This window comes from Zea mays, chromosome 6 (genome assembly GCF_902167145.1).
Source record: "Zea mays cultivar B73 chromosome 6, Zm-B73-REFERENCE-NAM-5.0, whole genome shotgun sequence".
Classification (NCBI taxonomy): domain Eukaryota; kingdom Viridiplantae; phylum Streptophyta; class Magnoliopsida; order Poales; family Poaceae; genus Zea; species Zea mays.
Window position 1 is genome coordinate 83,398,923 of NC_050101.1, and position 15,114 is coordinate 83,414,036.

The 15,114-nt window shown below is 46.9% G+C and overlaps 2 protein-coding genes across 2 annotated transcripts; one reads left to right on the top strand and one right to left on the bottom strand.

Moving 5' to 3' along the window:
- Nucleotides 1-434: 434 nt before the first annotated feature.
- Nucleotides 435-2,554, top strand: LOC100193132 (uncharacterized). The gene is made up of 3 exons (NM_001138291.1): nucleotides 435-803; nucleotides 1,232-1,393; nucleotides 1,805-2,554. Exons 1-3 carry the CDS (start codon nucleotides 459-461, stop codon nucleotides 2,162-2,164), a joined length of 867 nt encoding a protein of 288 aa, NP_001131763.1. The 5' UTR covers nucleotides 435-458; the 3' UTR covers nucleotides 2,165-2,554.
- A 108-nt stretch (nucleotides 2,555-2,662) lies between these two features.
- On the bottom strand, nucleotides 2,663-4,075 carry LOC100274165 (uncharacterized). The gene is made up of 2 exons (NM_001148540.1): nucleotides 3,218-4,075; nucleotides 2,663-3,112 (listed from the first exon to the last, which is right to left on the bottom strand). The coding sequence occupies exons 1-2, from the start codon at nucleotides 3,628-3,630 to the stop codon at nucleotides 2,911-2,913; spliced, it is 615 nt and encodes a 204-aa protein (NP_001142012.1). The 5' UTR covers nucleotides 3,631-4,075; the 3' UTR covers nucleotides 2,663-2,910.
- Between the last annotated feature and the right edge of the window lie 11,039 nt (nucleotides 4,076-15,114).

Here is a 15,114-nt window from a genome sequence, read left to right on the forward strand (position 1 = left end):
GGGAGAAACTGCATCCACAAATCCTCAAAGCACATTTTGTTTGTTTCACTTCTCTGCATAACCAGGCTGAGCGGGTGCAAGAAACAACAGCGAGCCAGACCCGCTAGAAACGGACGCTCGGCGCGTACGCGCGCGTGCAGGCACGGTGCAGCCACGCCCGTACGGACCAGGCTGACACCGTCCATGAACCAAACATGTGGATAAAGGACGTAATTTAGAGTATCCTGCTATAAATAAAAAGATATAATGGACGAAATCTTCTAAAGCCTGCTATAAATGACAGAGAATATGAGATAATGTTGCTCGAGACACACTTACACCGAATCCAGCGAGGAGCCGAGGACTGTCATTTCGTCTGGACCTAGTTCTGACCGAACCCAACCGTTCCCACTTCCCACACCGTCTGCGGTCTGCCTGACCGAAACCGAACCCCCCAGCCTACACCACCCGCTGTCCTGATGGCGACGGACCCCGCGCCGGTGCCGGCGATGCGCTGCTACTCGCTGCCGCCAGTCCGCCTCCCCGCGGAGGACATTCTCTTCTGCGTCGACGTTGACCTCGAGGCCCGCGCCGAGATGAAGTCCGCCGCCGCCGCCGCAGCGTCCTCGGGCTCCACCTCCACCGCTTCGCCGCAGCCGACGCAGCCCGCGGGGGCCGGGGGTGCCCCGGCGGCGGGGCCCCGGACCGTGGTCAGGCGGATGGACGCGGTCAGGCAGGCGCTGCTGCTGTTCGTCCACAGCAAGCTCACCATGTGCCCAGAGCACCGCTTCGCCTTCGCCTCCCTCGGCGAGACGTTCTCCATGGTACCACGGTTCCCCTCATCTGATCCCTTAATTTCTCGGCAACATCTAGTCGGTCTTCGCGTTCTTTGCTCTTGTCGACGAGAAATTTAGGGGACGATTATTCCTATTTGTGCAGAACTGTTACTAGATGACTACCTGCTGTCTCATACAGACATACAGTCATACTACCAATCACGATTTGTTCTGTGACGTGGTAATGTTTGAGCGCCCAATTCGAGGTATGATGAGGGGATCTACGTGAGGGAGTTCTGTTTAGGCTGGATTTAAGTTAAGCGTGGAGTGAGATATTCGCCCCCAAATTTCCCCAATCATCGTGCATTATTGTTCTGTAGTTTGCTCTGAGAGTTATTGGTAAATCAAGGTGCTTATTGTATTTTAGTGTGCGATAATATATTGGTTAATATAATCTGTCCCCTTTCAATTTTAAGGTGAAGAAGGGCTTCAGCAGTGATGCTGGTTTCGCAATGGAGGCAATCCATTCCTTGTCTGCTTCAGAAACAAGATATGCTATGGCTGATCTGACCCAGCTCTTTATGACAGCTTGCCAGGAAGGGAAAAGAGCAGAATCGCAAGGCCGGATTCTCCGGGTGGTAAGCTCTTTTTGTAACTACCCACGATCCAGTTTTACATTGCTTTAGTAATGTCTGTCAGCTAATTCTGCCCCGTTTTAGTGTCTGATAACCAATTGGATATCCAGCACTTACGAGTTACGAGTTAGAACATTGTTTATAATTTTTCTAATTATTATCACCAACTTGTGATGTAAATTTAACATAAAGGCCTCTTATCATTAATTATAGTGCTCTCGAAATATTAGTTTGTTTTCATATATGTAAAATGCAGGATCACTCTGAATTATCGTGGTGCTAATTTTCCTCGGATCACTATCTATCCTTCTGTGCATAACATGCTACACAGGCTCCTGCAGTTATCTACTTTCCATTTCTTCATCAGTTATATAATGTCTTGGGTCTTGATTGCTTCAAGGTTAATCATTCCAGGTGCTCATATACTGCCGTTCCTCTACAAAGCCACAGCATCAGTGGCCCGTGAAGCCAAAGAATTTCACCCTCGACATAATCTATCTCCACGACAAGCCAAATCCTGACAACTGCCCACAGAAGGTATATGATGCCTTGGTCGATGTTCTTGAGCATGTCAGCCAGTATGAGGGGTACATTCTCGAGACTGGTCAAGGGCTTGCTCGCGTGCTCTTTCGTCAGATGTGCATTCTTGTATCCCATCCTTTGCAACGTTGCATGCAAGATGACCTTGATATTCCCAAACAAGTCGCTAAGAAAATCGTGGCAGCCGAACCTGCACAGAATGAAGATGCCGCTCCAGTCTCCAGCCAACAGTAGGGTCTTCTAGTTGAACGGTATGCAAACATGAAGTTACTCGCAAGCGGTTGGCATTACCGTTCTACTAGATCAGAATGCCTGTTCTGTGTGATGGAGATTCCATCCCAGAATTTGTGTACTATGCTTTAACTGTCCAAGGAGTCATCCTCTTGCCCCCGTCCCTTGTTTGCTTGGGTATTCAGCATGTAGTTGCACATGATACAAATAACTCAAATCTTTGGCACTTGAATTTCATTTGTTTGCGAACTTTAAGTTGTGCTGCAGGTCGTATCATGTTCAGCTCATCTGAGAGAACTCTGCTGAATTTTGTGTTGTGCTAGGGGAACCTTCTCTGCCGTGTAACCATTAAGCCAGAGTTATCTTACATCATGAGGCCCCTGTGATTTTCCTAGTTGTTTACATCCAGATTGAGGTCATGTTAGCAAAGTAGGAGGATCATTACAACTCCACTTTCAGAACTGAACTGTAGATGGCATTCATTATAGAAGCGTCGAAATTGACTTGGAATTGTTCAGTGTCTCCATAGTACATAAAAAGATCGTTTGCACCGCCAGTGAAGCAAGTAAGCCATTCTGAATTCGACATACATACATATATATACTTCCTTGCATTGCAAGAACCTCCAACACCATCTTTGTACCCGGAAACCCCTTGCCCTTACACTTACCCTCACATTTCCTCGCACCCTAACGCCCAAGTGGCTATTTACAGAGACATCATGCTGGCCGCTGCATTTTGCTTGCTTATCAGCAGCAGGGGAAGCAGGAGAACAAGCCGCCCTTTCCTGCCTCCGGTTTGCTTCTTGTCTCCGGCTGCGGCTCCGCCTTCGCTTCAACTACTGGCGGTGCTGGCGCGGCCTTGACCGCCTCCGTCGTTGCTGCTGCTGCTTCCGGCTGGTGGTCTCGATGAGACTGCTTCTTGGAGTAGTTCCTCTTGTCCTCTATCAAACTGCGCCATCAGATTTTGTTCATCAGTTGGTCCGGTCGAGAAGATTCAGCTTTCTAAAACAACAAGAACGTGTCGCATGGAACGAGGTGGCGGTATGCGTAGTACTTTGGGAAGGCGAAGGAGTAGTTCCCCTTCATGGCGCTCTCGGGGAGCTCTGGGATGCTCTCGAAGGGCGGCGAGACGATGGCAGGGGCGGCCTTGGCATCGTTGTCGGCGTCGATGACGGCGCTGCTGCGCGGCGGCGTGGCGATGTCCATGAGCTCCGGGTGCGCCAGGAAGAAGCCGGTGAAGTCGCTGGACGGCGCGACCTGGAGGCCGAACACCGACTCCGTGGACATCATGCTCCAGTCCTTGTTGGACTCGGACGGGTCCCGCTCGAACACCGCCGCCGGGATCCTGTCAGCATCCGCCTCTGCCTCGGCGCTGCCGTCTGACGACGAGAGCCGTTCCATGAGCTGCGTCGGCGGTGGCGTGGCCGGCGCCCTGCCGGGGAGGCCGTTCTGCAGGGGCAACGCCATGCGCGCGCGCGCGCACCAGCCGCCGGTCACCGATCTGGGCGCGGCGCCTGTGGCACGGGGCGACGACGCCTAATCCTCGGTTGGTGGAGCGGAGGCGGAGCGGAGCCGTGCCGAACGCCTCGTCAGCGCGCGGCATGCATGGCACGGTCGCTCGCTATTTTTGGTCCACCAGCACAGCCGCCCGACCGCTCTCGGACGGCTGGGGTGTCTCTCTCTCTCCCTGCTGCAAATTAGCAAGGCGTCGTCGTCGTCAGCCTCCACCCTCCAGCGAGCACCAGGATGAGGGCGAGGCACACGGCTGGCCTCCGATCAGACGACGGCCGGCTCTCCCAGCGCCGCGCGGCGCGTCTGAACCGCGTGGCACGCACACGCACGGGCCACGTCGCACGAGCTGCGCTGGGGCTTGCTGGATTCGACGGCTCGTCGTGGGTTTGTTTGCAAGGCGGCTCGGGCGCTCGGCCCTCCGCCCTGCGAAAACGAATAAATACGACGGCGGGGAAAGAAGGTCCTGCGCGTGCGCGGGAGCGCCCAGATTAGCATGGCGCGCTGGCTTAATATGGCAGCGACGGCGTGGCGTCAACCAGCAGCTGTTGCGATCGGCAAAGCCGCGGCGCTGGCGTGGTGATTGTCTGGCGACAGGCGCGGCGGCGACGAGGAGGCAGATGCAGCACAGCACAGGTCGCGCGTGCCTCGTTTTGGCTCGTGACGACAGCGGAAACGCGACGACACGGCTTCGTCGTAAGCAAGACGATAGTGTTAGGCCTATATGATCTAACTGAGTCCAAACTTAGACTAATCCGAGGTACTTAGGATAAAGAATGTGTGGATCTAAACATATGCTCACTGTAAACACACAGAGGAAGGAAGAAACATACCGTTGCCTTGTAGTAGTACCCGGTCGCCGCCGCCGGTGATGTCGCCACCGTCGCCTCGCGCCCTCGCCGATGTCCTACAGGGAGCGACAGTTGGACCCAGTGCCCGTTAGGGCGTTGAGATCCGAGGCCGATGGGAAGAGCTCTTTCGGTCACTCCGACGTCTAGGCGATTTGTGTCTATGTATGGATTAGGGTTTAGAGCGAGGGACTAGCGTTGGTTTTCCTGCAACCCTTAATCCTTTATATAGTGTCATGTGACCGGGGGCTCCAACCGAGATTAGCGTGACCCTCCCAATCAAGAGCATGGTTAAGGAGATGGACAATTGGGTTAAGCCCAATCCAGTCACTGAAGACCGACCGTAGAGGATACATCCAACAATCTCTTCTTTGTTCTCTATATTCCTTATACTCAATTTTTCTGGATTACATCACTTGACAAGTTTACACATAGAGACCGATGTGTGACAATGACCGATTAAGTATCACCGCACTTATTGACTACAATATGCTTTCTTGCTTCAGAACGATAAGATACTTTATTAGGTTGCAATATGTAGCCCATGTGATTCAAGATCATAGACACTCCCTTAACCCATGTCGACTACGTGTTGTTTTAACACATTGGGTGGAAGGCATTTTATGAGCGAATCCGCTAGCATATGGTATCTACTGTTATGCTCAACTTTTACGGTTTGATCCTAAATCTTTTTCTTAACAACAGAACACTAAATGTCAATAAACCTGGCAGCACCACTTGACTTGTTATAGGAGTAAAATACTACTCACTCATTATGGCAGCAAATTCTCAGTGGTCGTTCTATGCTATCAACCACTCTTAATCCAGTTATGAATTTCTTCATCTATATTGCCTGCCCATTTATCTCATACATGGCTACAAACTCAGTGTGCATTGTCGACGATGCACTCGTTGTCTATTTGTAACTCTTATAAGAAATAACTCCCTCAGAGAGTGTAAATACATACCCCGAAGTAGACTTCAGTTGTATCTCTAGAACCTCCTTAGTCAACATCTGCATAGCCAACTATTCGTAGGGAACTAGATCTTCTGTATGTTAGCATGAGACCATTTTAGTACACCTTGGAGATACATTAGAGCCTTATTAACTACTTTACAGTGTTCTATGCCTGGGTTAATGAAGTGCCCCAGATCCTCTAGGACTCAAATGTGATATAATTACTAGTCCCAGGAGGCTAGTAAACACATTTATACATAAGATAGTTCCAAATCTGCTTAAACGAGACAAACCTATAAAGGTGGCGATCAACTTTAAGAGTTGGTCCATAACTCAGGACATATCATTAGAGTGGGGCTGAAGCAGCCCGATATACGCAGCGAAGCAAATCAGCGGTCCAACAGCCACAGGCAAGGTTGGGAATAGTCGTAACTCTTACCCGATCCCCTTTTCTAAAAAACAACAAATAAGCAAGGGTGAGTACAAACGTACTCAGCAGCCCACCTTCACCCGCGGAATGGGGAAATCAGATATAATGCATGGAATATGTGGAGCTCAGGATATTTTGCAGAAACAACAATATTTTATGCAGTGTTGTTTTGTAAAACATTTTTATTTTTCAAAGCGCATCCTCTCCTAAAGGAGCAGAAAGTTTTTCAATATAGAATAAAATCCCCTGGACTAAACCATCCAGGTATCTCAGCAGTTTCCCACTGGTTTTCATTTTCAAAAACAGCTACTGGACTTCCCGTCCACCATAGCTCATGGCTCAACCGCCGGACCTTTTAAAAACCACTTTTATCAAACGCACCCTTTTTTTGAAAACAAAACACTAATTTCCATACCACACCAGACTCGTCCATTCCTGTGGACACATACTATTCGAATAGGTTTGAACTCTGCGCAGAGGAGTACACTTTATCCACTTGTCCGGTTTCTGCGATCTCACCGTCGTGAGACCCGAATGCCGAATCTCTTTCTTTCCTCGCATGTTCTTACCTTAACGGTTATACCGGAAGGAGTCAGGCCACCGCCATGTCCAAATCGGACAAAACATCCCCCTCCTTATCCTCCCGGTGCTCCCCGACCTTCATAACCCTGGGGTTTGGACCGTACGAGTTCAGATTGAGTGACTACCCATACAGTCTCGAGTGGTTGTACCTATCATGAGTACAGGTAGTGAAGGATGACAAACCGGTCCTTATGTGAGGGGACAATCGTTCTGCTCACAACTAAACTAGCTGAGCCATCACATTAGGCCCTCCCCTAAACCAGGGAGTCCCTGATCATCCCTACTCAATGGTGATAAGGGTGAAAACCCTTCATCATACACATTTTGAAAAGCATTTTCTTTTGAAAACTCACACCTTTTCTCAAATCATTTGTAACAAATATATCAAGGATTGATTGCGGCAAGCAGCTGGGTGGCCATAATAACTTGTCTCAAAATCATATCATGCATAAAATAACAGGCTGAGGGTTGTGGTTGAAAAATCATAGGTAATTTAGGCATCAAAGGGATCCAGTGAGCTTGCCGTGCTTATCTGGCGAATGGGGAAGGGGAGCTCGCGGAACTGGATTCTAGCTCCACTGCCTGGCGTAGACTTGCAGATCTGGCCTCCACGAGACGGCACGAACGCTCCGATAACTATGCAACATGAATAAGCAAACATACAAACCAGCAAGTATATCAACAGATATTTAGTATAGTGGTCAGAATAGCGATATATGGATAGGTAGAGTTTTGAGTAGAATCTGTCATGTGGTGTTGAGATACTACTAGTGGTGGAGCGGAGGTGCTTACGAGGAGGGTGGACTGGAGGCGAAGCGACACTATGTGTGTAGCCGGCAGAGCGGAGGAACTAAGTGGGTGGGGTGTTTGCCTTGGCTAAGGATGTTGAGTGTGTGGAGAGGGAGAGGGTAGCTGGGTGTATGTGGTGTAGCACAGTGAAGTTCACTGTTGGTGAGAATAGTGACGAATGAATCGCCTGACTTAGTATGAACAATAGAGTTATAGGCAGAATATGGGACAAGAGTATTTTGGGAGTTTTCTGGAACATGAACCATGCTTAAGGGATGACATGGTTGGGTAGGGAATAATTCGATAAGAATTTAGAAACAAGAATTATTGGAATCAGAGTTTAGAAGCCTGGTTCGAAAGAATCTCAAAGTTAAGCGTGCTCAACTTGGAGAAACCTGGGATGGGTGACTAGATGGGAAGTTCCCTACTGGATGTAAAATCACAGTCACCGGAGTTCGTATGACTGGAATATGGGTCTGGCTGGTCTTAGGTGGACTGGACAACATGATGGATGAGTAGTTGAAATTTGGGGCGATCAGATGATCGATGAATAGTAACACAAAAAACTAATTATAGGTATCATCGATAAATAGTAACGATGAATAGTAACAATGATGAATACCATCGGTGAATAGTAACGATGTTGAATAGTATTAATGAATAGTAATGACGAATAGTAACAATGATGAATAGTAGCGGTGAATAGTAATGGTGAATAGTCGTATGAGCGAACGATGGACGATGAATAGTGACTATGAACGAACGATGAATAGGAACTATGAACGAACGGACGAACGATCGAATGATCGGACGAATGAATGATTGGAATTTCGGTAGCATAACGGCAGGACAAAGATTATCTGGAAGAACGATGAGTAGGGACTATGAACGAACGATGAACGATGAATAGGAACTATGAACGAACGATGAATAGGAACTATGAACGAACAGACGAACGATCGAATGATCGGACGAACGAACGATCGGAATTTCGGCAGCATAACGGCAGGACAAAGATTGGACGAACGATGAATAGGGACTATGAACGAACGATGAACGATAAATAGGAACTATGAACGAACGATGAACGATCGAATGATCGAACGAACGAACGATCGGAATTTCGGCAGCATAACGGCAGGAAAAAGATTATTTGGACGAACGAACGGACGAACGATCGTACGAACGAACGGACGAACGATCGTACGTACGAACGAACGAACCATGAACGATCGGACGAACGATCGAATGATCGAACGAACAAACGAACAAACTAAGAATAGGTGGACGAATGATCGAAGAACGACCGAACGATCCTTGTGCTTGTGTGGAACATGGAGTGGGCGTGTGTGGGGTGGAGGAGAGTTGCCATGAAATGGCTTAGGGTGGGATGAGAGGAGGCCCTTGCCCCTCTATTTATAGCCATGGTGGGGGGGATTAGGGGGAGGGATGAGAGGATTAGTGGGAGGATGAGAGGATTAGTGGGAGATCAGCATGGATTTGTCTTATATGAGTGTAATTAGCTTGTAGAGCTCAACGTATGACACCGGAGGCATACGTATACGTATGAGCATGAGGAAAGTTATGAAGAAAATATTTGTAGGGACTTGAAAAATGATTCTGAAGGTATTTCTCAGGAGGAAAATACTTGGAGATATATCGGTGGAATATCTGGGCAATATTTCTGGAAAGAATCAGAGGGGATCTCTGGGGAAATATTTGTAGGATATTTTGAGGAGTATTTTGGAGAGAATATAGACCACTATAATTTATTTGTTGATATCATCTTGCAAACAAACATTTTGAATCGAAATTTAAAATTCATTTTGAATTTAGAGCGAGTTTGAGGAAATTTTCAAGATTTGAATTTTTGGGATGCTACAGTTAATCTGATATCTCCCAAGCATCTTGGTAGTAAATTCTAAGTCAGAGGCAAATATATATTTGAGCATACATAACGCTTCCGATAGTAGAAGCATATGGTACTAATTTCATCTAATCTTTCTGGCACTGATTCTGGGGACACTGATGTTTCCTAAACTTATCACCCTTGATTATTGGCGCATGCGTGGCCTTACACTGAAGCATATTGTACCTCTTCAGTACATTTTCTATGTATGACTTCTGTGAGAGTCCTAATACTCCTTTTGTCTATCTCTATGAATTTCTATTTTTTATAACACAAGAGGCTTCTCTCATGTCTTTCATTTCGAAGTTCGAGGAAAGAAACCTTTCTATTTCTGCCAGTAGATCATTATCACTACTAGCTAAAAGTATGTCATCGACATACAGAACTGAAAGTCGCCTAGAGGGGGGGTGAATAGGGCGAAACTGAAAATCTCAAAAATAATCACAACTACAAGCCGGGTTAGCGTTAGAAGTTGATAGTCGCCTAGAGGGGGGGTGAATAGGGCGAAACTGAAATTTACAAATATAAACACAACTACAAGCCGGGGTTAGCGTTAGTAATAATAAATGAGTCCGCAAGAGAGGGCGCAAAACAAATCCCAAGCGAATAAGCAAATGAGACACGGAGATTTGTTTTACCGAGGTTCGGTTCTTGCAAACCTACTCCCCGTTGAGGAGGCCACAAAGGCCGGGTCTCTTTCAACCCTTTCCTCTCTCAAACGGTCCCACGGACCGAGTGAGCTTCTCTTCTCTAATCAAAGCCGGGAACAAAACTTCCCCGCAAGGGCCACCACACAATTGGTGCCTCTTGCCTTGATTACAATGGAGTTGTGATCTCAAGAACAAGTGAGAAAGAAAAGAAGCAATCCAAGCGCAAGAGCTCAAATGAACACGGCAAATCACTCTCTCTAGTCACTAGGGTTTTGTGTGGAATTGGAGAGGATTTGATCTCTTTGAATGTGTCTAGAATTGAATGCCTAGAGCTCTTGTAGTAGTTGAGAAGTGGAAAACTTGGATGGATATGAATGGTGGGGTGGTTGGGGTATTTATAGCCCCAACCACCAAAAGTGACCGTTGCTGGCAGCCTCTGTTCGATGGCGCACCGGACAGTCCGGTGCACACCGGACAGTCCGGTGCCTCTGCCACGTCACCATTGCCGTTGGATTCTGACCGTTGAAGCTTCTGACTTGTGGGCCTGCCGAGGTGTCCGGTGCACACCGGACATGCACTGTTTGATGTCCGGTGCACCGGTATGGGCAGCCCTGACGTCTGCGCGCGCTGCGCGCGCATTTAATGCTGCGCAGGGAGCCGTTGGCGCCGCAGAGAGCCGTTGCTCCGCTGGCACACCGGACAGTCCGGTGCACACCGGACAGTCTGGTGAATTATAGCGGAGCGGCTGTCGTGAAAACCCGAGGATGACGAGTTCCGGAGGCCGCGGTTCGTTGGCGCACCGGACATGTCCGGTGCACACCGGACAGTCCGGTGAATTATAGCGCGCCGGCCTCCGCGAATTCCCGAGGGCGAAGGGTTGAAGTCGAAGTCCTCTGGCGAAGGGTAGAAAACGAAGTCTACGGGCGCACCGGACACTGTCCGGTGCACACCGGACAGTCCGGTGCCTCCAGCCAGAGGTGCCCTTGGTTGCCTTATTGCTCCTTTGTTGAATCCAACACTTGGTCTTTTTATTGGCTAGATGTGAACCTTTTGCACCTGTATAACTTATACACTAGAGCAAACTAGTCAGTCCAATATTTGTGTTGGGCAATTCAACCACCAAAATTATTTAGGAACTAGGTGTAAGCCTAATTCCCTTTCAATCTCCCCCTTTTTGGTGATTGATGCCAACACAAACCAAAGCAAATAGAGAAGTGCATAATTGAACTAGTTTGCATAATGTAAGTGAAAGGGTTACTTGGAATTAAGCCAATAAAACTACTTACGAGATATGCAAGGAATGTTTCTTTCTTATATAACATTTTGGACCACGTTTGCACCACATGTTTTGTTTTTGCAAATTCTTTTTGTAAATCCATTTCAAAGATCTTTTGCAAATAGTCAAAGGTAAATGAATAAGAGTTTGCAAAGCATTTTCAAGATTTGAAATTGTCTCCCCCTATTTCAAATGCTTTTCCTTTGACTAAACAAAACTCCCCCTAAAAGAGATCCACCTCTTAGTGTTCAAGAGGGTTTTGATATACCATTTTTGAAATACTACTTTCTCCCCCTTTTGAACACAATAGGATACCAAATGATAAAGACTTTTGGAAAGCACTAAGTTTTTGAATTTGGTGGTGGTGGTGCGGTCCTTTTGCTTTGGGCTCATTTCTCCCCCTTTTTGGCATGAATCGCCAAAAACGGAATCATTAGAACCCTCAAGTAAGTTCCTCCCCTTTGGTCATAAGTAAATGAGTTAAGATTATACCAAAGACGAGGTCCGGTCCTTTTGCTTTTGAGCTTTTACTCTCTCCCCCAAGGATAGAGTCCTTTTTTTGATGCTCATTTCTCCCAAGGAATAGAGAGTTGCTCGGAGTGATGGCGAAGCATGAGTTACGGAGTGGAAGCCTTTGTCTTCGCCGAAGACTCCAATTCCCTTTCAATATACCTATGACTTGGTTTGAAATAGACTTGAAAACACATTAGTCATAGCATATAGAAGAGATATGATCAAAGGTATTCAAATGAGCTATGTGTGCAAGCTTAGCAAAAGAAATTTCTAGAATCAAGAATATTGAGCTCATGCCTAAGTCTGGTAAAAGATTGTTCATCAAGTGGCTTGGTAAAGATATCGGCTAATTGATCTTTAGTATTAATGTAAGAAATCTCGATATCCCCCTTTTGTTGGTGATCCCTAAGAAAATGATACCGAATGGCTATGTGCTTAGTGCGGCTATGCTCGACGGGATTGTCGGCCATTTTGATTGCACTCTCATTATCACATAGCAAAGGGACTTTGGTTAATTTGTAACCGTAGTCCCGCAGGGTTTGCCTCATCCAAAGCAATTGCGCGCAACAGTGACCTGCGGCAATATACTCAGCTTCGGCGGTGGAAAGAGCGACCGAATTTTGCTTCTTTGAAGCCCATGACACCAAGGATCTTCCCAAGAACTGGCAAGTCCCCGATGTGCTCTTCCTATTGATCTTACACCCCGCCCAATCGGCATCAGAATAACCAATCAAATCAAAAGTGGATCCCCGAGGGTACCAAAGCCCAAACTTAGGGGTATAAGCCAAATATCTCAAGATTCGTTTTACGGCCGTAAGGTGGGATTCCTTAGGGTCGGATTGGAATCTTGCACACATGCAAACGGAAAGCATAATGTCCGGTCGAGATGCACATAAATAAAGCAATGAACCAATCATCGACCGGTATACCTTTTGATCCACGGACTTACCTCCCGTGTCGAGGTCGAGATGCCCATTAGTTCCCATGGGTGTCTTGATGGGTTTGGCATCCTTCATCCCAAACTTAGCAAGAATGTCTTGAGTATACTTCGTTTGGCTGATGAAGGTGCCCTCTTGGAGTTGCTTGACTTGAAATCCTAGGAAATATTTCAACTCCCCCATCATCGACATCTCGAATTTTTGTGTCATGATCCTACTAAATTCTTCACATGTAGATTTGTTAGTAGACCCAAATATGATATCGTCAACATAAATTTGGCATACAAACAAATCATTGTCAAGAGTCTTAGTGAATAAAGTAGGATCGGCCTTGCCGACTTTGAAGCCATTTGCAATAAGGAAATCTCTAAGGCATTCATACCATGCTCTTGGGGCTTGCTTGAGCCCATAAAGCGCCTTAGAGAGCCTATAAACATGGTTAGGATACTCACTGTCTTCAAAGCCGGGAGGTTGCTCAACATAGACCTCTTCCTTGATTGGTCCATTGAGGAAGGCACTCTTCACGTCCATTTGATAAAGCTTGAAGCCATGGTAAGTAGCATAGGCTAATAATATGCGAATTGACTCAAGCCTAGCTACGGGTGCATAGGTTTCACCGAAATCCAAACCTTCGACTTGTGAATACCCCTTGGCCACGAGTCGAGCTTTGTTCCTTGTCACCACACCATGCTCATCTTGCTTGTTGCGGAAGACCCACTTGGTTCCTACAACATTTTGATTAGGACGTGGAACTAAATGCCATACCTCATTCCTTGTGAAATTGTTGAGCTCCTCTTGCATCGCCATCACCCAATCCGAATCTTGAAGTGCTTCCTCTACCCTGTGTGGCTCAATAGAGGAAACAAATGAGTAATGTTCACAAAAATGTGCAACCCGAGATCGAGTAGTTACCCCCTTATGAATGTCGCCGAGGATGGTGTCGACGGGGTGATCTCGTTGTATTGCTTGGTGGACTCTTGGGTGTGGCGGCCTTGGTTGATCATCCTCCTTTTCTTCATCATTTGCATCTCCCCCTCGATCGTTGCCGTCATTTTGAGGTGGCTCATCTTCTTGATCTTCTTGTTCAACATCTTGAGCCTCATCCTCACCTTGAGTTGGTGGAGATGCTTGCATGGAGGAGGATGGTTGATCTTGTGTACTTGGAGGCTCTTCGGATTCCTTAGGACACACATCCCCGATGGACATGTTCCTTAGCGCGATGCATGGAGCCTGTTCTTCACCTATCTCATCAAGATCAACTTGCTCTACTTGAGAGCCGTTAGTTTCATCAAACACAACGTCACAAGAGACTTCAACTAGTCCAGTGGACTTGTTAAAGACCCTATATGCCCTTGTGTTTGAGTCATAACCAAGTAAAAAGCCTTCTACAGTTTTAGGAGCAAATTTAGATTTTCTACCTCTTTTAACAAGAATAAAGCATTTGCTACCAAAAACTCTAAAATATGAAATGTTTGGCTTTTTACCGGTTAGGAGTTCATATGATGTCTTCTTGAGGATTCGGTGAAGATATAACCGGTTGATGGCGTAGCAGGCGGTGTTGACCGCCTCGGCCCAAAACCGATCCGGTGTCTTGTACTCATCAAGCATGGTTCTTGCCATGTCCAATAGAGTTCGATTCTTCCTCTCCACTACACCATTTTGTTGCGGAGTGTAGGGAGAAGAGAACTCATGCTTGATGCCCTCCTCCTCAAGAAAGCCCTCAATTTGAGAGTTCTTGAACTCCGTCCCGTTGTCGCTTCTAATCTTCTTGATCCTCAAGCCGAACTCATTTTGAGCCCGTCTCAAGAATCCTTTTAAGGTCTCTTGGGTATAAGATTTATCCTGTAAAAAGAACACCCAAGTGAAGCGAGAATAGTCATCCACAATTACAAGACAATACTTGCTACCGCCGATGCTTATGTAAGCGATCGGGCCGAATAAGTCCATGTGTAGGAGCTCCAGTGGCCTGTCGGTAGTCATAATATTTTTGTGTGGATGTTGGATGCCAACTTGCTTCCCGGCTTGACATGCGCTACAAATCCTGTCTTTCTCAAAATGAACATTGGTTAGTCCTAAAATGTGTTCTCCCTTTAGAAGCTTATGAAGATTCTTCATTCCAACATGGGCTAGTCGGCGATGCCATAGCCAACCCATATTAGTCTTAGCAACTAAGCAAGTGTCGAGTTCAGCTCTATCAAAATCTACCAAGTATAGCTGACCCTCTAGCACTCCCTTAAACGCTATTGAATCATCACTTCTTCTAAAGACAGTAACACCAACATCAGTAAATAGACAGTTGTAGCCCATTTGACATAACTGGGATACGGAAAGCAAATTATAATCTAAAGAATCTACGAGAAAAACATTAGAAATGGAATGGTCAGGGGATATAGCAATTTTACCCAAACCTTTGACCAAACCTTGGTTTCCATCCCCGAATGTAATCGCTCGTTGGGGATCTTTGTTTTTCTCATAGGAGGAGAACATCCTTTTCTCCCCTGTCATATGGTTTGTGCACCCGCTGTCGAGTATCCAACTTGAGCCCCCGG

Coding starts and splice junctions, on each gene's coding strand:
- LOC100193132 (NM_001138291.1), top strand. CDS start 459: ATGGCGACGGACCCCGCGCCGGTGCCGGCGATGCGCTGCTACTCGCTG. Junction 804..1,231: donor TCGGCGAGACGTTCTCCATG/GTACCACGGTTC, acceptor TTCAATTTTAAG/GTGAAGAAGGGCTTCAGCAG. Junction 1,394..1,804: donor AAGGCCGGATTCTCCGGGTG/GTAAGCTCTTTT, acceptor TAATCATTCCAG/GTGCTCATATACTGCCGTTC.
- LOC100274165 (NM_001148540.1), bottom strand. CDS start 3,630: ATGGCGTTGCCCCTGCAGAACGGCCTCCCCGGCAGGGCGCCGGCCACG. Junction 3,113..3,217: donor TACTCCTTCGCCTTCCCAAA/GTACTACGCATA, acceptor CTGATGGCGCAG/TTTGATAGAGGACAAGAGGA.